Source organism: Seriola aureovittata, chromosome 4 (genome assembly GCF_021018895.1).
Source record: "Seriola aureovittata isolate HTS-2021-v1 ecotype China chromosome 4, ASM2101889v1, whole genome shotgun sequence".
In the NCBI taxonomy this organism is placed as follows: domain Eukaryota; kingdom Metazoa; phylum Chordata; class Actinopteri; order Carangiformes; family Carangidae; genus Seriola; species Seriola aureovittata.
The window spans coordinates 6,898,447-6,921,690 of record NC_079367.1 but is presented as its reverse complement, the minus strand read 5'-3'; the positions used below and the strand labels follow the sequence as shown (position 1 = coordinate 6,921,690).

Below are 23,244 nucleotides of genomic sequence, written 5' to 3'. Positions count from 1 at the left end.
CAAGACAGTGGAGTGGCAGTGCAGGTCTCCTCTCGTTACTTTTACATGTTTATTTCATTCCATCAAACTGTTGTATCAAGTGTTTTTACAAATATAACTACAGCTGTAATATTAGCTGTTCAATCATGGACTTTGTTTACCTTCATACCTTAATCAATAAAGCACAGTAGTTTTAATGAGTTTTGTTGCTGGAATTCCCTCAGGTAAAATGCTGCTGCATCTTATGAGGAAGAAAATGTTGTTTTTGTTTTTAGTTCAAGTTAAAGTGTTAGGCGTGATCCATATATGTATTTCTAATTGTACACATTCAGCCTCATCAAAGAATGTGGGTTTTTTGAAATATTGGTGCGTAGACGCAAACAGAGGAAACAGAGGAAACAGAGGAAACAGAGGAAACAGAGGAAGCAGAGGAAACAGAGGAAACAGAGGAAACAGAGGAAACCTGTCACAGCTCGCAGCTGAGATTAAGTAGATACTGCTCTGTAAACAACACATAAGATCTGAATAAAATGGTTTTAAGTCAAAGTTCAAACGCTGTCAAACACGATTAAGTTGGGTGGCGAGCAGGTACAGAGTGTTGGCCATGTTGATAGACACACAACTACAGGGATTAACTGTTGTTTCCTCTTCCAACAGCTGACTACACTGTGGATTACACAACAGAAACTATGATGACCTTTGCCACCGTTTTCGCTGTGATGTTTAATGGCTGCACCGGCATCATGGCTGGTTCTAACATGTCAGGTAGGGGAGGCAGGTGTGTGTGTGTGTGTGTGTGTGTGTGTGTGGGTGACCTGATTATTTTTCTATGAACGTAGAGTGAACCTGTCTGTCCTCCAGGTGACCTGAAAAGTCCCAGCTCTTCCATCCCCCGCGGCACCATCACAGCTGTCATCTTCACCTTCATCATCTACAACTTGCTCAGTGTGCTGGTGGCGTGCTCCTGTGACCGGTCAGTTAACACACACACACACACACACACACACACACACACACACACACACACACACACACAAACAATCACAAAACACTAAAACGACCAATAATTGAACATAAATCCACACAGATCAAGTTCATTAAACCCTGGGGTTGATAAGAGCAGAAGTGCAGTGCTGTAGAAAAGGATGTTAGCATGTTTTGCTCTCAGCAGATGAAATCCAGTAGTTAGTGGCTATCAGATAATGCAACCAGGGTTCATTTTCTGCTTCACCAAACAGAATTGGAGCATCAGTGGAGCCCGATTACAAAACCATTTATTCCAAGTGAGTGTTATCCAACTCCAGGTGTCAGTTAATCAATCAGAACAACGGCAGAAATGCAAGTAGGCAGAACAATGAAAACACAGTACTGTGTGCATGTATGGCCAGTGGGTCTCCGTCCCAGCTCATTTTTGACACTCGATCGTTTAAAGAAATGAGGGACAATCAGGTCTTTCATTAATTGTTTTTCATGTTATTGCTAATACAGCTCCAGTACTCATCTTATAAAAGTAGTAGCAGGGACAAATTCATCCAAACATGCAAGTACATTTAGAACTGAGAGCTGGCAACAACATGGCCGTGTTTTAGGTTTGCACTCATTATTTTCAGTTTAAAATCTTAACTAAATGTCCATCCAGCCACCACTTGACAACAGTATGATAATGACTATAATACTGTCATAGAAGCAAATCAAAGCAGCTATTGCTACATAGCCAGCGTTAGCATTAACAGCTGTTTACTTAACAGTCTAGAGGAAACGTCTGAAGACGTACCGCTGCTCAGAGGGCGTATTATAACGACGACAGCCGACGCTCTTGTCATGCGACGATGACAACCACCTGCTTGCACCTGCAAATAGACCCTTATTTTAACAACAGGTTAAACGAGTACCTGTTAGGTGAAAGAGGACGAGGACATAGACAAACTCGCAGCCAGACAGTGAAATCGTTGGTGACCTCAGTAGATCAGTGGGTCATTTACAGGAAGCTAACACTTTATCACACAGAGTGTCCAGCTAGCTGAACCAGAAGTAAAGAGACCAAATAGCCAGTTTATCTGTTCATTCCAGTGCTCTTTAATCACACGCCAAAGATGTGTGTGTGAATGATGGTTTGTTTATTTTATCTTCATCTGTCACATTTGGCTTCATATTAGCATGATATTGGCATTTAGCATTTAGATTTAAAACAATTTTTTCATTTTTTTCCCTCATTTCCTGATTTTGAGTTGCCGCGTGAACGTTGTGTATTCTTAAAGGAACAGTTCACTGGAAAAATCTGGAACCTGGAAGCCTGAAATTGATCCTTTGTGGAGAACTCCAGTTGTAGTTAACTTTTAGTCATAGTTATAATTAACTTAATTAACTAAAAAGTTAAAAAAAAAATGGCGAAAGCAGCCAATCAGTGACACATGGATAACTTTGGTGTCTGTGTCCTCACTTCACTCTTAAGTTTGGAGCTGTAAAGCATGGGTCCTTGATGTTGCAGTGGGTATTTACTTCTTTCTATTTATTTGTCCTCCCTCTCCCTCTATCTGTCTGCCTCTTTCTATCTGTCTTTTGCTGAGTGCCAGAGTTCGGTATTGATGTAGCTCTAAAGCGAGTGTTGCCAAGGTGCTAAACTGACATGACAGGGCTATAAAAGAGCATCGGAGATCAATACTGCCATCATTTACCCTGCCACACTGTCCTCCCTGCGTCCGCCTCCCACACTCATTCTCACTGATAAGAGACAGAGTATTACGCACTTTCTTCACCTCTGCAGTGCTTTATCTTTCCCCCTACAATCACACAAATTACTTCTGCATTATACCGTTTTTTTTTTTTTTTTCATAGGTTTTTAAAGTAGATCAGCTTGAAGAAAATGACCTTTATGTTGGGGATGCAGCTATTTATTCATCAATAAAGGCTGGGGGCTGTGTCAGTGTTTTGAAGTGGGGCCCAGTCAGCACTGAGCCCCTGCTCACATGACCCAACGAGGAGGCCACAACGGGTCCCTCACATGACCTGTGTGTATATGCGGGGCCTTGTTCACACTTGGGTAATTACAAATCCACAGCTCGAAACGCGATTGTGGACACAGTGGGACATGGTCACCACACATGTGGACACATGAAGCAGTGATTCAGAAACAGGGATACTTGTTCCCCAGGGTGAACGTCTGCTGCATCCTGGACAGACTGTAGAGCAGCTCAGCTAATTTGAACAATACAAATTAGTTTTTGATTAGAAAAGAAATACCCACAGTGCAACACAACACACACTGCATGAAAACGAGTTAGCGAGCGCGCAGGGAGGTCGACGGCTAGCTAAAAGTAAATAGATAACTAAATGTAAAGGAATAATGGTTGAGATAGTCAGCAAACAATAATGGATAAACAGCTGAAATTGTTTCATATAATCACTAGTCTTAAGTAACATTCAGTGTAGAAATCAATTCAAACAAACACATTTGGAACGGGGTACCTCAGTTCATCTGACAGGGCTGTACCTGCACCTGAGACAATATAAAAGACCAGGAGCCACTGATATAAAGTATGTAGTGTAGTGTAAATGCAGATGAATCCCCACAATTGATTTGGTCCCATCAAGCAACACAGAGTAGGTTTTATGGTCTATTGAGGTGCGATAGCAAATTGCCACTGCAGTCCCTCTGTGTGTGTGTGTGTGTGTGTGTGTGTGTGTGTGTGTGTGTGTGTGTGTGTGTGTGTGTGTGTGTGTGTGTGTGTGTGTGTGTGTGTGTGTGTGTGTGTGTGTGTGTGTGTTGTTTATGTTAGGCAGTGGTTACAGTTTCTGCACAGACAGAATAAAATGGAAACAGGGAGGTGGAGTCGGATCTCGAGTCACTTGAAACACATTTGATATACATTCTGATATCAGGTGTGAACTGAAGCTTGAGCTGAACACATGAGGCACATGACACACATGACACACATGACACACGTGACACACATGACCTGTGTGTGTGTGTGTGAGAAATGCATGCCTATACCCGTGCTGTTGCTACTAGATGTCCCTCAAGTTTATCAATGGATATTTTTTTCTGTTCTGCAACATGCTTCACTGATGTCAGCAGTAACGTCAAATCATGCCATGTGCAGTGTGTGTGTGTGTATGTGTGTGTGTGTGTGTGTGTGTGTGTGTGTGTGTGTGTGTGTGTGTGTGAAAGCTTATGTGGCTTTGCATACAACACGTCTGCGAAACTCATAGGATTTTATTTCTTATGTAAAGGATTGATGTTGAAGAAGCAGGGTGGGAAAAGTAACGGAGGGGTGAAGTAGAAAGTGAAACACCAACTGGGCAGACTGTTTGGGTATGAAATATAAAGGAGACATAAGCACAGATGGGGTGTAAAATCCTGTTTTATTGGTTTCATGGCCGGAACATCACTCCTTGTCTTATCTTCAGTTAGCTCGGGGTTGTTTGGTTTATTGAGTTTGACCAGAATTGAACTGATATCAGTGTTTATCTCCTCAGAGAAGAACTAATGGAATATGATCATTTTCTCAGAAGCACGAGGAAAGTCAGCTAGAGGGTGTTTCCTTATTGTGCACTTGTTTATGTTCATCCTCGTATAGGCCAGATGTCTGGTGGGAGTTTTGACTGTTTTTGTTAATGCTGTTTAATGTGAGAAAACCAAAATTTGTCACATTGAACTTTGACCTGTTATTTTATGTCTACTTTGCTTATTTTTCACGGTCCATTTCTCGTTTCGCTTTTACAAGTTTAAGCAGAATTTTCTGTGTTTCACAACTGAATTTCACCATTTGAAAATTTCTCCTTTGCTTGGTAATGACTTGAATTTACTACTCTCACTTCCCCAGAGTAACACAATGGTCTGACTGTGCACTGTGGTGAAAAGTCACCAGCCAGTATTTGACACCTAACTCACAAGAACGCACCCACTGACCTGCCAGGAGCCATTATCAGGAGATGAGAAGCGGGCCAATAGTGACAGGTCCCTGCTGCTGAACAATCTATTTTAATATCTAATAGAGGAAACTGGAGCTTCTGTGCATTACCTGTTTGTAAGCAGCGTGCTGCAGCGTACTTCATCTTCTGCTCGCAGGAAAACATTTACATTCTCTGCTGTTTCTGCTACATTAGGTCGACTCACTCCTAGAAAAAATATTATCCACAATACCTAAAGTGCATCATAAAACTTTATTGATTTCTTGTACGATAAAATTAGAAAAAGACCAACATTTATCACGGCACAAAAATTCAACTAACATCTATTTTCCAAGTGCAAATGGGTGTAGAAAGTGAGGAGGAAACTGGTCACCTGTTATCAAAGCAAGAGCACATTCCTATTCAGAGGAAGCTTTTCGCGAAAATCGCTCTGAAATTTCTTTATATAAAAAGACTGTGTTGATTTTTCTATAAAAACATGACAAGAGAGGCAAAAAAAATCATTTCACATTACGTTTACCTCAAACAACCAATTCCAAATAACACACACTCAGACACACAAGCAGACGTCTGCCAGGTAGGCGGCAGGTTTGTTGGCATTAAATTACATAGAAAGACAAGTTAACCAAATTATCACAGATTAAAATATGACTGCTTCAATTAAAGTCACCTGTCGTGTTATGGCGCCACCGATAGGTAACCGGATTTACTGTAACACCATTAACACCCATGTTTACTGTTTATACACATCATTCACAATCAAGTATAAACGTGTTTAAACTGTTTTAAACTCAAGTACGACCTACTAGAATTCTCCCTGATCCCATGGCCTTCATCAGGGGGGATGGAGTTTGCTCAGTTGTCATGGCAGCAAAGAAGCAATACTCCAGTAAATATAGTAAAATATAGTGATCATAATAATCACCAGTTGTCACTTATAAACAGATCCTGCTTGTGGCGTCACATAAAGAGTTATTGATGTTAACAAATAGAACTTTATCAATTCTTATTTAAGAAAAAATGACCAGTATTTATCTTGGCACAACAATTCAAGTGACATTGATTCTAGAAGCTGAAAAATAAAGTTTCCACTAATAGTTTGTTAATAAAGCCGAATTCAGTTGTAGTTGCCCTAGTTGTCCAAAGGGTGGCAGTCCCGCTCTCTTCCCAACCAGCTGTGCTCCCTTTTTAAAAAGGAAGATTTAAAGTGACAAACTAACCTTTACATAAGACTCATAAGGCATGAGGCTAAATTGCTACCCTGGGCTAATTGTAGTTCTGCATAATTCTAAAAGGCAAAGTAGTTAAGACTGTATTTAAAGGTGAATGTGAGGGAGGTGGGAGCAGCCGGTGAAAATGATTACACTGCACGGTGAAGGGACCTCTTTACAGCAGCCTACCTGTGTCAGCGTGTGCGCAGATTCACAGCATCAGCGTCCTCGCTCAGGTGTGAGCCGGGGAGACGGCAGGGGGATTGTCAGCGTGTGCTCGTTATAACGAGGGATGAGGTAATTTAACCCAGAGCTTGACAGCTTCAGCCAGTTCAGACTTTTAACATGAAGTACAGCATGACGCACCTTGGCAGACAGTGGTCTTTTATTACACCTGTATATGTGGAGTTCTCAGTGGTCATGAGAGTCCTGGAGAACCATGGAGCTCTTGTGAAAGTCAGGGGATTCAGGAAATGAGCTCCACAGGTCACACCATTATACAGAATTATAGAAACGTCTCCCTCTACAGAAAAATGTCAGAATAGAGACATTTAATTCAGCGTTAAGTATTTTTTCAGAAGCATTCCAGCTAAGTAATTCAACTTAGTTATGGAATACTGTGGAATTTTACAGATGCTCCACAGGAACCCGGTTACTGTGAGATTGACTTTGCAGATGCACTGACGGCACTGAGTGTTTTTTTGTTTTTTTTTTACAGCTGTATGAAGACATTTTCTGCTCCACAGCTATTAGCACTGCACACCGCAAAAGAAAATGAAGCTCATTTGGATGTAAACAACGTACAACCGGTTTCCAGGTCACTGTTAATAGAGCGGCGACATATTTTGTCTGTTTCTCAGATTATCGCTGATGATATGCCAGTATGGTAAGAGGGCCAGTGATGATGGCGATGAAGGCCGAGGGGATGGGAGATAGAGGGGAATCTATTAACCTCATGTGACCAGCTAGCCAGCAATGACAGATTGCCCTGTCGCTACTTTATCAAGCTCTTTTGGTAGTGTGTGTGTGTGTGTGTGTGTGTGTGTGTGTGTGTGTTAAAACAACACAGAATGAGCGTGAGACCTCAGTCTGCTTCTCCACTGTTTATTGAAATGGTTTCATGATGGAACATTAACTGGTTTTGTGTGTGTGTGTGTGTGTGTGTGTGTGTGTGTGTGTGTGGGGTTCCTGTCTTTGCATGATTGACTTTTTCCTGTGTGTGTGTGTTGGTGAGTCCACACACTGCGCACACACAGGTTTCTACTCCTTCCCCGCAGTGCTGTGCGTCAGTGACCCGTGGGCTAATCCGCCCCACGCCATAGACGCTTTTGTATTAATAACCGACTTGATAATTATATTAATTTGAATCTGCTGGGCCTCCTTTTGTTGTGCTATCTCTGACATGCAGCCTTGTGAATGTGTGTGCAATCCGTACACCCCCCCGAAGTGCCTCTGTCTCTCATCTCTGCTCAACACCCCCCCCACACACACACACACACACACACACACACACACACACACACACACACTCACACACGCTCACACACACTCTGTGCATAATTCCTCTCACTTTTCCAGAAAAGTCACGTTTCGTCTCATCACTTTGCACTCACTGTATTTCTGCTGTGTCACTCACACATTGTCTGTTTACATTCCCCTCACTGGATCTTTCAATCCCGTATTTGTTCACTATTTTACTCACTAACCTCCCTCCTGCTTTAACCCCTTCATGGCTGCAGGAGCTTCTCCTATTACAAATCACAAGCCTTTACCTCCTTTACCACCTGAGAGTCCAGTTCCAGTATTTTCTTTGTTCCTTTCCCTCCTTAAACATCCCTGTGATCCTGATAGTGTTTCACGATGGGTCACAAACTATTGAGGTTTAGTTTGCAGTAGAAAGTGTCTCTGAGTGGTGAATTACACAGCTCCCATCTTTCATACTTTATACAAAAAAACCCCCCAAAAAACAATACCAGCAGCAAGAGGAAGCAGAACAAAGTAGAACACAACTAAGTTATAGGGGAACTGATGGGCAACGACACACAAGTGCTGCTTCGTTTTTCTTCCTTTGCAGCAGTTTGAAGTTTGAACTTAAAGTCACTTGGTGCAAAATTTTAAAACGTTTTGCCTTTGATATCCGACAGTGAAGGTATCATAAAAAACACTTTTAACACTCATTAAAAAATGAACTACATGTGTGTGTTACATATGGAAAACAAATTATGTCAAAAATGCTAATTAACTGTGTTGGCTGTTTGAAGATTGTATGCATGGAAAGCAACTGAACATTAACCCTGAATTAACTCTTTACAAACAGAAGCTTAAAACATTAAAAGGACTCCGGTGGAAAAATGCAGCCGCCAACAGCCCCAGGTTCTTTATGTCGACGGTTTATGGTAAATTAATTAATTGCAAATTTGTTGGTGAGTTTGAATACAATATCAACCAAAGCACATGCATGTTTTAGAGGGGTCTTATCTGAGGGGGAGGGTTAATGGCAGCCTGAAGCCTCCTTAACTGGTTAAAGAAATAGTTCAACATTTATAGAAATACATACGCACGTCTTGCTAAGACGCAACAAGATAGTCGGTCCTCTGTACGCTAAATATGAAGGTATAGCCAGGAACTAGCTTAGCTTAGCATAACAGAGCACTTTAATTAGTGATTTGTAGTGGTGCTGATTGGTAGATTTTCTTTGGGAGATAGCTAAGCTAACTTCCAGTCTTTATACTAAACTAATCACCTAAGTGTGGAGGGTAAATTTTTACCATACATACATAAAATAAAGTAACTATATTTTCCAAAACCTCAAACTTTTCCTTTGCTCCAGCCGTTTACAGGAGAAACCAAAAATCTAATCTTTTTCTTTTTCAGCTCTTCTAGTTTTAAGATTCAGGAACCTTGTGTGTTATTATATTATATGCAAAGGCTGTCACTTCTCAATCGTTCCATCTTTTCCCCCCGTCCTCAGTCTTTCCCTCCTTCCTTGTCCACACGGTCGCCAGTGGAAGGCAACAAGTGCAGAATCCCCTCGTCCTCACTCCTTCTTGTTGTCTGTCTTACCCTCATCCCTTTCTCCTGGCATCAACAACAGCATCTCATCTTCCCCCTCCTCTCGCCTTCCTCTCCCTGTCTATCATTCATCCATCCATCCACACAGCTGTTGCTCACTCCTTTTGTTATTCACCCACTATCTCTCCAATGCAGAGATCCCAGTCACTTCCACCCCCCTCTCTCCCTCTCTCTCCCTCTCTCTCTCTCTCTCTTATTTTTCACTGCTGTCCTGGTTTTCTTTTCTTTTTTTTTCTCTCCTTCACATTTGACAATGGTGGCAACGCTGGCCAAATCTTCAACATGTCCTGTCTGAATGAAAAGCTGCAGGGATTGGAGGAGGAGACACAGGGATGAAGAGCAACAGTCAGAGAAAAGAAAGGAAGGATTTAGGTCACAGAGAGGTTTAGATATTGGGCGTTTTATATTTAAAAAAAAAGGCAGTTGTCTGTGAAATATATTTTATTGCAATTGGTGAACACCTCACCTGTTGTCTGCGGGAAGAACTGAACCTGAATTTTATTTTGAACTTTCATGATCAAATTCCACACAAGCATTGATGAGCAGAGAGCGTTAGTCATGAGCTGTAGTCTCCGTCTTCTGGAGTTTACTGTCCATATGTTAGTGAGTAATTAAAGCTTCATTTAGATAATGATTCATTTACGGCTCAAAGAAATATTGACGTTGGAAAACTAGAGCTGGATAAAAAAAAAAAAGAAACATTTTCCAATTAATCACAGTTTTTATTTGAATGATGCAATATGAATTCATAAAATCCCAATATCTATTTTTTCTGCATTTTCTCAATAAAACATCTGCAGTAAACGTTACCTGTAGTAAAAGGTCCACTCCGATCATCAAGCTATTACAACCTGCTCAAAAGTGGATGATAGCTGCTGTATGAGCCACTGTGAGTCACAAGAGGCCTGTAAACTGTAAACTTTACAGGACTGTCGTGACTCAGGATGGTCAGCTGACTCTGGCTATCTCTCAGCGAATGTAGAGATCAGGGACGGACGGAAGAAAGACGTGAGGCTGTGGAAGTGACGTGAACAGTATGAGGTTTCTACTTTATGCGGTCTGTCCCTGCTGGGGAGCTAACGCTAGCTAACAGCTGTCTGCGGATATCAGGCTGATGTCTCGTCAGCACAAACAGTGCAGATGAATTACTTACTTACTTTCTTTCGACTTCATTTGTCCCCAGAGAGCAGTGGGTTTTTAGGCAAGACACTTTCAAATAAATGTGAGTTTCAGTTTCAGTTTCTGCTCAAAGTGATCAAAACAAAATGAATCGATTCTGGACTGTATCAAAATCTGAACGAATTGGGAGATCGGTGCCAGTTTAGTAGCTCCCCGGGAGCTTTTGGTCATATCACATGGTAATCATCAGCAGGTCGAGTGGCTTTCCTCTACTTCTCTTCCATGTTGTCTGCTGTGTCGCGGAGCATCACATCACACTGACGCAGCTCTGCAGGTTATTGTAAGTCAACATAGTCACTGTTAAAACGTCCAGTTAGCAACTGCGACCACAGCTTGTGTGTGGACTGATCAATACATCAGCTGTGCTACTATCCCAAACAGGAAACAACTACCTCCATCAGGCTGAATGAATGAACGTTAAGTCTAATTATCAGGCTAGATTTGGGGAGCAAATGCGATTAAAAAAAAAAAAAATGCAGCTGGAGAGTTTATGTGCTGTGAAATAGGACAGTGACAGTAGGAATCCTGACGAGTGGATGCGAGCCAAGATGCCTCTGGTCTGTGTTGCCCTAACTGTTTCTCCATTATTTGTGATATCCACCCACACTCTCTCCCGCTCTCGTCTCTCCAACTTTTTAACTGTCGTCTCTGCCGCCTGGAATCATACGTCATTTAGAAGTGAGTGCAGCTTGTAAGGAATCACTGTGAAAGGCATCTTCAACAAACCAGTGTAAAGAAGCCTGTGCAGACAAAAGGACTGAACCTCACTACATACTCTTACGTTTTAGGTCTGGATTTTTAAGTGTTTTGTTTTCTTACCGACAGAGCAGAACCAGGAAGTTCTGGTTTCAAGTGTTCTGGGATTCACTGGAGATGTTGACTGTCCCGTGACCCTGTCTTCTAGATTTTACACAACTAATTTGCAACAGCAAATTAAGTTTTGAAGGAAACGTAACGCCAGCCAGATCACATTTTCTGTTAATACAATGAGGAGATATTGTTAATTAAGGTAAGGTGGGGGCCAGCTGATGGACACATGGTTATGATGCGTACCACACGGGCTCCAGCGCCCTGAGCAGCGAGTCCCTGGTTGGATTCCCGGCCGTCCGGACCGTTTGCTGCATGTCATTCCCCTTCTCTCTCCCTGTCTATCTCTACTGGTTCTATAATGGCCAAATAAAAACTTAATGTATGGGCACTCAGTAAAATGTGACTTACTTGCAGCACAGCATCCACTTTTTTATGGTTATATTTAGACTCTCACAGCTCTTGGTTAAGGTTATGCAATGGTTCTGGTTTGTTTTGATACAGAAAAACTTTTGAGTTTTGAGACACAACGAGTTTATTTACATTTAAACAAAACCACGATCTTTCCCAAACCTTAACCTGACCACGGACGGGAGACGAGATCGGCCGAAACCACCTCCCATCGACTCCGGTGTAATTCATAAACGTAGCAAAAAGAAAACAGAACATTTCCTCTGAACATGATCCTACCAGCGGTTACGCTCGTCACAACTGAGAAAACAATATATTAATATCTAAAGGTAATTTCTAGGTGACGGGGTTGAGGATGGTACAGTGTGAGTGTGTGCTTTCCTGAAAACACAGCCGTCGATTTTGGTATCTCCTGAGCTACAAGCACCGGGGGCAAGTGCTGGAGTAATATAAACAAGTGGCTGGAGATTGGACGTTGGTGTAGAGAGCGACTGAATGGAGTGGCTGAAAATTGGAAATGGAGAGCGGCCGCTGAACGAGATGAGTATCAGGAAAAATTTGATAAACGTGCAGCGTACATGTGAAGTGTCGGGACAGAAGGAAGGTTGGAGACTGAGGGAGGGAGGGAGGGGGAGGAGGGGAGAAGGAGGGTGTGTGTGTGCGTGTGCGTGCACAGAGGGCTTGTTAGTTATTGATCCCATTTAATAATCCTTAACCACAGTCTTGTCCCCTGAGAGCACTTAACTCTCCCACTCCCTCCCTCTCTCTGACTTTCACAACCCCTCTCCGCCTCCCTTTTTACTCCCTGCTTGCCTCCTCTCCCTCTGCTGCTTCTTCATGCGTCTGTATCTCCTCCTCACCCCTTGTGCACCGCGGCTACACTCTGGAAGTACCTGCGAGGTCAAGGTGGTGTGAGGGCTAAAGACCATCACTAAATCCCAGCAGTAAAGGGTGTAGTTGCGCGCTGGTGCATTTGTTGCTATGGAGTCGATGCAGTCGTCTCTAGGAGGCCGGAGCTCGTTCAGAGCACAGCGGGGCCGGAGACAGACTGTAAACTACTACTGTAAACGACTGTACTACTCAACTAGGAATAAAAAAATCACAGGACGTCTCGGAGCAGCCGGGAGCTGAGCTGTCTTTTTTCTCTGACGACTTAAGATCGAGACGTCCGAGGAGTACGATCCTTCATCCGCTTAAAAGGTGTAAAAGGTTTAACTTTAGAAATGTGGCTGAAAACTGGGAAAAGAAAGTTGTTTTTGCCGCTTCGGACAAACAACCACAAAGCTGGTACATGCACAAAGAGGATGTGACGTCATTGACAGCACAACATTGAAATCATATATATATATATATATATATATATATATATACACACACATATAATATATGTTTTAAGACGTTTTAATGTGGAAAAAAAGGTTAAATAACTGTTGATAAAGACATTATTGATAAGTGCACAGGTCAACAGGAAACACCATACATATACAGATTTCAGGGGCGAGCTATTTGCAGACATGAGCTTTTATCTAAAAACACCAGAACTGTTTCTGCTCATCCCTGTCGACAAACACAGAGAGAACAGCGACCACAGGAAGAGGCAGTAACAATAAATGCCGTCCTTATAATATTGATGGGGAGAGTCATAAGAGGGCTTAACCTTTGCTTTCTACAGGGCGTCACAGTATTGACTCACAGGACCGCGTCCATATTGCAGGGATACAAATGTTCACATAATGGTGAGATGAGCAAAACATTGATGTTAGCCATAAGCCAGAGCCATCTCCGCAACTAGCTCTGATCTCACTTGAGTGTTTATTGGACATTTTCAAGCCTTTTTCTTCAGGATCATTAAACCAGATGATCCCGAATCGTTAAGTCAATCCTGATGAGGAGTGACCTCGGCCTCCGTGAGCCGAGGCGACCAGAGATCCTCCACAGCGGCGTAAACTCTGTTTGTGATGGGAATGTTTATACTGATGTTGTAACCTACACAAACACACACACACACACACACACACACACTCCTGGTGTCAGCACTTCATTTTTCATCCCATTTGAAATATCGCAGATAATTAATCCATAATGTTCGACCAAAGCACGAGTGAATTATGAGAAGCACAAACACATGAAATGATGGATTAAAAGATGAATACGCATGAATACACAAATGAGGGCATGAATAAAAATGGTAAACAAATGAGGCGGAGGATGGAGCTGGCCGGGAGGAGCGAGAACAATCAGCCCAACAATCTCTGCGGGCTCCTTTTAGTCGTTTAGCTTTGTTTCCTCCTCTTCTCTAAACGAGCTCTTTTAATCTGTCACTCGCTCCCCCACGCTTTGTTCCCCTCTTTATTTGGATGGCAGAGCTCATTTCAGCTGGATGATCTGATCAATAATTACTATCCAAAAACACACACACACACACACACACACACACACACACACACACACACACACACACACACACACAGTCACTTATAAGCAGTACTCCCGTGGTAATTAATACACAACTTCAGAAGAAACACAAAATTATAAAACACAGACACGTTGTTGTTCTTTCTGTTATGACCCAACACATGGACAACCTCCTCTCTCTCTCTCTCGCTCTCTCTCTCTCCCTTTCTCACACACACACACACACGCACACACACGCCCACACACACATCATTTGTCATAGCTGTCACCCAGTTTGCATTGGCTTTGTTTTTGAGAGCCGGTTTGGAAATGTCAAGCTTTTTCAGATTTATTTTGCTCCTGCTGCACGTCAGAGAAATTAATAATCAGCCCATAAGTTCTGACCCACATCATCACTCACCTCTCTCTCTCTCACACACACACACACACACACACACACATACACACTCTTTAATTTCTCATTATGCTTCGCCGTATTTTTTCTTTTTGTGTGTTTGTTTTTGCGGGATTCTCCTTTTTTTGTGCAACAAACACCGAGACGAAGCTTCATGCATGTGCTCGTGTATCAGACTATTGCAATGAATATATGAGAGACTCCGATTCAAGCAGTCATTCATAAACTTTTCACTTCAGTGCTCATATCACACACACACACACACACACACACACGTGTCAAATAAACAAAGTAGTTGGCATTTCCTAATTTCGGTGGTGATGTTAACTTCTCCACAGAACCTTTGTTTAGTTGATTTGTGGCAGTGCAAAAGCCTGTGTGTGTGTGTGTGAGTGTGTGTGGGTGTGTGAGTGTGTGTGTGTGTGTGTGTGTGTGTGTGTGTGTGTGTATGTATGCGTGTGCGCTGCCTCCCTCTCGGGCTCCATGTGAAATAATAGTGTGCTCAGATCTTTGGATGGAGTGAACAATACTTAATAGGGCCATGATAATAAGTATTAAAATCACTGGACCTGAAAGAAAACGTGATGAGACTCTTAATTACAAAAGAGAGAGAGAGAGAGACAGAGAGAGAGAGAAAGAGAGAGAGAGGGGGAGAGAGAGGGGGAACGCTGCTACAAGTAGAAATAAAATGAAAAGGCGGAGGACTGAGACACAAACTAGAAGAAAAAAACCCTGAATGGGTTTTAAAAACATCATGATGAAGGGTTGAAGGTGATGAGGGAGGGGAATAGATGAATTGGATGTGTGTGCGTGTTGTGTGTGTGTGTGTGCGCGTGTGTGTGTGCGTGTGTGTGTGCTTGGAAACACAAAGAGAGATTGAGTTGGATCAGGAGAGGGAAAGATAGAAATACTTTGCACTCTAATTCTCCTCTCTCTAGCTGTGTTGTATTGAAAAGATGTGGGGGGCAGGTCGTAATCATGCACACCCTGCTGTGGGTTTTGTACTCGCTGATCTCTCTGTCTCTACGTTGACTGCAGCATCTCTTACACACACACACACACACACACATGCACACACTCAGTGGTGTGAGCCTCTTATTCCAGGATCTTATGATTAGGCACCACCTGAGTGATCGTCACCTCCTCCTCAATCTTTTTCATTGGATATCGGCACGTTTCGTCCCCCCACAACAAATGAGTTTGAAATGACACACGACCATCTGAACAACTTGATTTTGATTTCTAGATATCAACGTTATAAAATGATAAACACTGTCATTTTCACGCCTCAGAGCTGTAGGCTTTATGTAGTTGCTGCAGGCTTTCCGTCCGTCCGTCCCTTTTCCCATGAACACGATATCTCAGTAAGGCCTTCAGGGAACTTCGTCAACTTTGGCACAAACGTTCATTTAGACTCAAGGAAGAGCTGATTTTAATTTGGAGGTCAAAGGTCAAAGTCACTGTGACCATAACTCATGAATTCATACACTAATTGTGACACAATTTAACTGAACTGTCTAATAGGGAAAAATGAAGTGATGACGTTTTACATCCAAAGATCAACTTCAGTGTGACATCACAATGTTCTGCAAAAAATATTCTGGCTATTATTACATGCTGTAACTCGAGAAGAAGAGATTGTGACCATATGTCCTGCAACTTGTCAATAAAGATGCACGTAGCCTCCGTGACTTCACCCATAAGAGCGGTTTTGAAGGTCAGAGTGAGCTGCTCTGCTGTCGCCATCTTGGCAGTACCTGACTCCACCGAAATCCCGGCTAATCCAATAATGTGCAAAGAGGTGGAGCCGAGACTCCGGTGCATGCCGGTTTGTGTCGATCATACGCTCCCTCACCTGTCACTCAAAGCGGCTAACCCTCAATTATACAGAACTTTAAGCCTTAATAAAATTTAAACAGGTGAATTTTATAAAAATTCACCCCCGCACCGTCGTCATGAAGGAGGAAATTAGCTCTAGAGACCAAAACTATGGCCAAGTCTATGGGGATTGACTCACTGTTGGAGCCAGACTCTAGTGGCCACCTGAAGAACTGCAGTTTGTGGCACTTCATTTTTCAGCCTTGGATGTTGCTGCTTGAATCAACAGCGAGGCAGTAATTCTAGTCTGCATTTGTATTTATATTTATTATGTAAAGTAATTGAAATGTCAAGGTTGCCCAAATCAAGGTCTCCACACTGGCCTTTTCAGTATCACACAGACTTCATTAGCAGATGGAGTGGACCCAGACAGTTTCTTTTTGCATATCTGCCAACATATATCTTTGATCGGCCAGTATCTGCTAATAATCCTGTCCCTCTCTCTCTCTACTGTAATTTATGTAATGACATTAAAAATGCGTAAAGGGGGAAAAAAATGAATGGCTTTCTTTTTACTTGGTCTGTTTTAAAGGTCAGAAGCAAAACTGTGGCGCCCTAATTCATGATTATTTACGTACTGTGTTGAATTCTGTTCTCCAAACCCGTACAGGATCCTGCTTCAGAGGGACTACGGTTTCCTGAGGGATATTAACATCTGGCACCCCTTCGTGACCATCGGGGTTTATTCCTCCACGCTCTCCGCTGCCATGAGCAACCTCATCGGAGCCTCGCGCATCCTCTACGCCCTGGCCAGGGACGACCTGTTCGGTAGGTAACACGACAGATACCTGCAGGGGAGAAGTGGTATACCTGGGAGAAACAGGCAGATGGACTGTACACATGCTAAATATTAGGAAAAAGTGACATGCTTTTCTCGATGACATTGATTTTAAAGTTCTGTGACCCATCTTAACTTTTAAGTTGTTTTTTTGGGGGCATGGTGAGAGAGAGACAGGAAAAAGTCAGGGAGAGAGAGACAGAGAGAGAGAGGCGCCCGCCCTAACGCTTGTTCCTGAGTCAGCAAACACATGGAATCGCCATCATGGCCGACTGCGTAGCGAGCGCAAAGTTGGCACGACCCACAGACTCACGAGTGCTGCATTTATGGGAAATTGTCCAGGTTCACATCATGAGAAATACATTTAACTAACTGTCCGTACAGGAAGTTCTACATAGGAACTAAAGGCGTGATGACTGACTCTGATGTTTTCTGACTTCCTGAAACTCACCAGCAAGAGCAGGTGATAATAATAAGGCTGGGATGCGTCTCGTTGAACGTCTCGTTCGTGCTGCTGAGTGCAACGCTATGAGTGTCTTTGAGTGTGATGTAAAGTGTCGAGACTACAAAGACACGCTGAACCCTAACGGACACCTGTGCTCAGCAACAAAAGTATTGATCACCGATCACTTTGCCTTTAAAGTTCAAACGCAAAGACGTCGTCGTCTTTCCAATATCAAGTGAACGCAGCATTCGTCTGATTTCCATCTCGCCGTGTGAATCCACGCTGCCTGCTGCTTCGTCATTATTAATGACTGTGAGCAACTTCCTTACCCCATCCTCTGCTCCTTTGTTAAGTCTATTGCAAATTGATTTGGCCCGTTTCTGTCTCTGTGTGTGTATAGCCGTGTGTGTGTGTGTGTGTGTGTGTGTGTGTGTGTGTGTGTGTGTGTGTGTCAGGGGAGATAAATGGCTGTATTAGTGCGAGTTCCTCTGTGGAGTGATCAGACGGAGCAGAGGCAGATGACACTAGTTCAGCTGCCTGTCACCAACAGCCAAAGGGTTAACTTCAATTAGATTAATCTGTTTAATTAAGAGTCAGTGACTGCGGAACCATAAACGTGTAATGCTCTTGTAGAGGGGGGGGGGTGACGTATGATCACTTTGTGTGTGTGTGTGTGTGTGTGTTGTGTGTGTGTGTGTGTGTGTGTGTGTGTGTGTGTGTGTGTGTGTGTGTGTGTTCTTCTTGTTGTCATTCATGCATGGCACTCACTGCTTAACCTTGCCACTGTCCTATGCAAACTGACTGATGGATGCATTAATTTTCCAACACACACACTCGCACACAAATACACACGTCCCACGTATCTTCCACTTCTTTTGTTTCTATAACTCGCTAATCTCCAGCTCCTTCACCTCTGTCCTGCCTTCCTCCTCCACCCTCTCCATCACTCACTCTTCTCCTCTCAGCCGCATTGATTTAACTTTAAAGTCTCACAGATTTAATTCCAATCCTTTATCTGCTGTGAAATTTAGTCATAAGCGCTGATTCCGCCTCCGCCACCCTTCACCTCCCTCCTCCTCCTCCTCCTCCTCCTCCTCACCTCCAGTCTCCCTACTTTTGAGTCTCTCTTTTACTTTTTTGTCTCATCTTCTTGTGTCTCTGTGACTGGCTCTGTTTTTCAGTCTTGTAACCTCGTCATCTTCGTCGTGAGATGAAATGTCATATATATATATATATATATATATATATATGGAGGAAAAAAACAGAGAGGCTGTATGTAAATAATTTGTCTTCCGGTATAATAGACAGCACTATAAGGTATCAAATAAAGTGAAGGGTTACCTCGGTTTGTCGCGCTCTCTGTCTCGCCCACACATCGGCTGCGTTTTCTCTCTCACTCTCTCTCTCCAGACCAGACAGGCAGTTAATTACATACATTTTGTTTAAATGTCAGTAACATTAGAAGTCGCCATCGCTCGTTCGAAATCTGCTCTGTCTGTTGTCAGAACTTGGTTTGTATCCAGGAACGCAGTCTGTAGAGATACAAATCATACTGGCCTCTGGGTCCTGGGTTCAGCCACGATTGATTTTGACATGACACACGGATCTTAACACTACAAAACCCATGAGCCTCAGCTGCTGAATTTAATCTGTAAACAAAACACAGCAGGACAGTTGCTGAATTATCTCCCACCTGTTGTCCTAACCATCCAATGAGGACGCAGCCCTGAGTGAATTAAAAGAATGAAAAGGTCAGGCTCAGGTGTCTCTCAGCTGAGCTGAAACCGATGTTTTTTATTTCACAAACAAGCTGTAAAGATGTTTATGAAAACTTCACCTGCTCCTGCTCCTTTTTGCATGAGTGCTTCAAGTTTGATCTTTTGCAGGTGTCTGAAGATTTCCACCTTTTTTCTCTTTCTCTAAGAGCACCTGCATTTGTTTGTTGACTCCATTCCAAGATTTACCCATAAAGCAGTGTCTTTGGATAAAGCTGTTCTGAACACCCACTCAGGGTTTTTATAATAAAACCCAGTCCTCACTTACCATTAAAAAAATATGGAATACAGGCAGTAAACAAGGCGCAAAATGCCTCGCCAAATGTCAGTGAGTAAAACGTGTTTGTCCAGCTTGAAATAACAGAAGTTTCTTTCAGGGTTTTATTTATTAGATTTTTCTCTGAGCGTTGAAACTTCAGACCATCATGAAATCATTCAGTAAAGAGGAAACTTTGCACGCCAAGATCTGCTTTTCATTTGATAAGTGAACACATAAATGTTTGGTGGAGGCTTGTGGGAAGCAGAGTGTCAGAAATCATCAGGAATAGCAGTGAGGAGGAGGTGTGAGCTTGTGTAAGCATCAACAACAGGTGTCCTCTTTGAGTGACGATCGACAGGGAATGTCCTGCTGCCGCTTCACTTACTCCACACCTACATTGTGTCCAAAACGGTGCAATATTTTCCAGTGCCAGGAGAAACGCCTGTTGACATTTAGTCTAGAAAACTAGTGGAAGAATTTTTCCAGTTAACCAAAGGTTGGTCATTCATTGCATTCTTTCTTTGATTAAACCTTTCTCTTCCACGTATACATCCAGAATTTCACTGATGTGGGTTTTCTTGAAGGTCACTGCTGATATTTTTATAGGGACGCAGCAGCTAGAGAACACGCAGGGTTATTTTCATGCCAACAATTCCCTACAACTTGAAGGATTTGTTGTTTTTGCCAACATCTCTTTTCATCCCTATAGGTAAAGTGCTGTCTCCAGCTAAGAAGACGTCCCAAAGTGGTAACCCCTGGGTCTCTGTGCTCATCTCCTGGTTCCTTGTGCAGGTTAGTGGTGATAAACAAATGCAGGATGGTGGAGAAGATAGTCAAGACAGACCATTTGATTTTGACAGTTAAGGCTTCAGATCAAACTAAAGTATTGGCAGAAGATTACATTAGAGTTATTTTGATCTGATGTGGTGTAGAAGAAGAAATAAAAGGGACAAAAAATGTAAGTATTTTTAATTAAAATGTCGTCTGAGGAGAACAAGAACATAGAAATTACATTTTTTCTTCTGGGACTTATTGTGTCCCTTCAAATCGTCAAAATTTCAGACCATTTTTCCGTGAAGCATTTTCTAGCTTCTTGTATTAAATTAAAATACCAAAATGAAAAAAAGTTTCATTCACTTCATTTGTTGTGCGATCAATGGGTCTCAAAATATAGAGCTTCAAGAACACGGATACAACACTGGCCTTAGACTTCTTTTGAACATTTCAGTGAAATAGATCATTCAGGGATAGATTCCTGCTGATCTACGGGAATAATGAAGCTCAGCACAAAAGGATGGAAGAAACGCTTCAAACAAGCTGCTGCTATTCCTGGATGATAAATGCAAGGTTGGCGAGGGAGTGGAACAAAATCGGCCCAAGCACCTGTTTGTATTGTGAAGTCTTGTCATTGGAACTTTCCTCAGGCGGGAAGATCAGAAAAGGCCTCCCGTGTAACTGGAGAGGATTCTTCCTTCAAACAGAACTGACGTCTCCGTTTCCTGTGACTCCTCCGTTTGCATCCGTTCAAACCTGTCATACTCTTCTTTCATTTTGTCCATTTGAATTGAACAAATAATGCTCGAAGTCGTTCATTTTGTTGACTAATGCGTTTCAAAGGAAAGCTCTCCGGGACCACTGAAGTCTCTGGGTTTAATGGTGTTCACTGAGTTTCCCAGAAAAGTAAGAATAATATAATATAACAGTTTGGTGGTATTTTGCTACCAGACAACTTACAAAAGGGAAAGGTTTGCATCTTTTCACCTCTCAGTTAATAACTTTCATTTTTTGTTCTTTTGGCCACAGGATTTAAAATTATACAGGTCAAAAGGAGAGTCGCACATAAGGACAGTGTTGTGGAAGCGATGGGAAGTCAGTAGATGGTTGGGTTACTGTGTGTGTTAGCTCCAGCTAAAAGTCAATGCAATTTAGTGAGTAATAAATATTGAGAATGGGATGAAATAGAGGCATGAGATTAGTGATACTTATAAAAACAAGACTGAATAACCCTTTGCACTGTCAGAGTTGTTGCTAGGGATGGGTACGACTCGAGTGCTCGTTGTTGCCGTCATTATAACGTCATTATTCGAGTAGTGTTTCACTACTCGTGCACCTGCGCACGTGTTGTTTTTGGCTACTTTAGTTCAACAACAAGGGAAAGTGATGTCGGGAAATATGACGACAATAACGTGCAGTTCAAGATATTTGGCGGTAAACTTGCAGTTGGCTTGTGCTCGTGTTTCCAGTCGGACACAGACATCCCGTATTTTATTTTTTTACGTAAAAGAAAAATAGATATAGATAAATATAATATAATATAACCCTGAACTGATTAGAATTTGGTGGTCAAAGGTCAAAGGTCAAGGTGACCCCAGCAAAACAAGTTCTTGACTATGACTCACAAATTCACACACCAATTACGACGTAATTGAACACAAATTTCTAATAGGATAAAACGATGCGGTGACGATATTTCATATTTGACAGGTCAAAGGTCAACTTCACTGTGACGTCACAGTGTTCTGCACAAAACACTTAGGGTGAGTTATTCAACGCTGCGACTTTGGAACAGAAGGGGAGGTTGTGGCCATATTTCCTGCAACATGGCCGAGAGGCAACAGTGCGCCTGTAGTGTTTTCTTCTCCTCTGTTGTGTCTGGTAAGTGGAGGAGAGAAGACGTCAATATTTTCTAAGTAGAAAGAAGTGGCAGGGGTGAGGTGGGTGAGGATAGAGAGACAGAGAGGAGAGAGGAGGATCTGAGGAGCAAATAGGCCTGACTATCCCATCATTATCAGAGGTGAGTGTTAAAGGCTGAATGGCTTGTCATTATTTGCACTCTTTTCTCCCTCTCTCTCACTCTTTGTCCCTCTCTCGTCGTCTCCTCCTCATCCCTCGCCACTCTCCAGGAGTGGAGGAGGAGCAATTAGATGGAAATCGTTAGCTGCGCCGCCGCCGCCATCAGAGATTATTGACTCTCTCATCCTCTTTCTCTCTGCCTCTTCCTCTGCCATTTCAAATGACTCACTGATGACAAAAGTCTGATTGTAATCTCGCCTCGAACACTCACTCTGCAGGATGAAAAGGAATTGGGGGGGGGGGGGGGGGGGGGGGCAAGGCTTTCTTTTATTGGACTTTTAAGTAAAGGGAAAATAGGCGTGCTCCAAGAACAAGGAGAGGAGAAAAACAGAATAAGTTAAACAGATGTTTGAAGTGGATCGGCCTGGATACTGCAGGTGAGGTGAAGGTAAACAGCCCTGTGCAAATTAAAGCGATAGAAAAGACAAACGTAGCATTGTGAGTACACAGTTATCTTCAGTCCCTCCAAGGATTCGCAATATTGCGATTCCAAGAATTAATTCAAGTTCAGCCAATACCCACAGTGTTTGCAAATAATTTCAAATCCCTGCAAACTTTTCTGACTGTCGTAATCGCTGCAGCTCTCTGTACAAAAACAATCCAATTCAGAACCATGTTTTTCAGCCAAAGTCAAAAGCCTCAATCTTTACAAACAAAAGTCCCTGTGAGGCTGAAGTCACGTTGAACACCGAGATGGGAAGTGAATGTCATCAAAAACAGAATCACCTCGCAAAGCGCTTTTAACTCGATGCAAAATGTGTGTATGGCAGCGCTGTAATCCATCCATCCATCTTGGTCGCCATGGCAAGAAGCTAAGCAGAGTGTTCCTGTCCTTAGCCACTTCCTTCAGCGCTTCCTGGGAGATCCGGAGGCGTTC

At 42.7% G+C, this 23,244-nt stretch overlaps 1 protein-coding gene across 1 annotated transcript in view; it reads left to right on the top strand.

Annotated features, from left to right (window-relative positions):
- Window positions 1-23,244, top strand: part of zgc:153039 (uncharacterized protein LOC767698 homolog) — a 56,464-nt gene that overhangs the window by 8,090 nt on the left and 25,130 nt on the right. Inside the window, exons 5-8 of the mRNA XM_056374764.1 lie at window positions 637-744; window positions 841-952; window positions 16,868-17,025; window positions 20,224-20,306. Of these exons, the coding sequence (XP_056230739.1) occupies window positions 637-744; window positions 841-952; window positions 16,868-17,025; window positions 20,224-20,306 (461 nt within the window). The remainder of the gene's footprint in view (window positions 1-636; window positions 745-840; window positions 953-16,867; window positions 17,026-20,223; window positions 20,307-23,244) is intronic.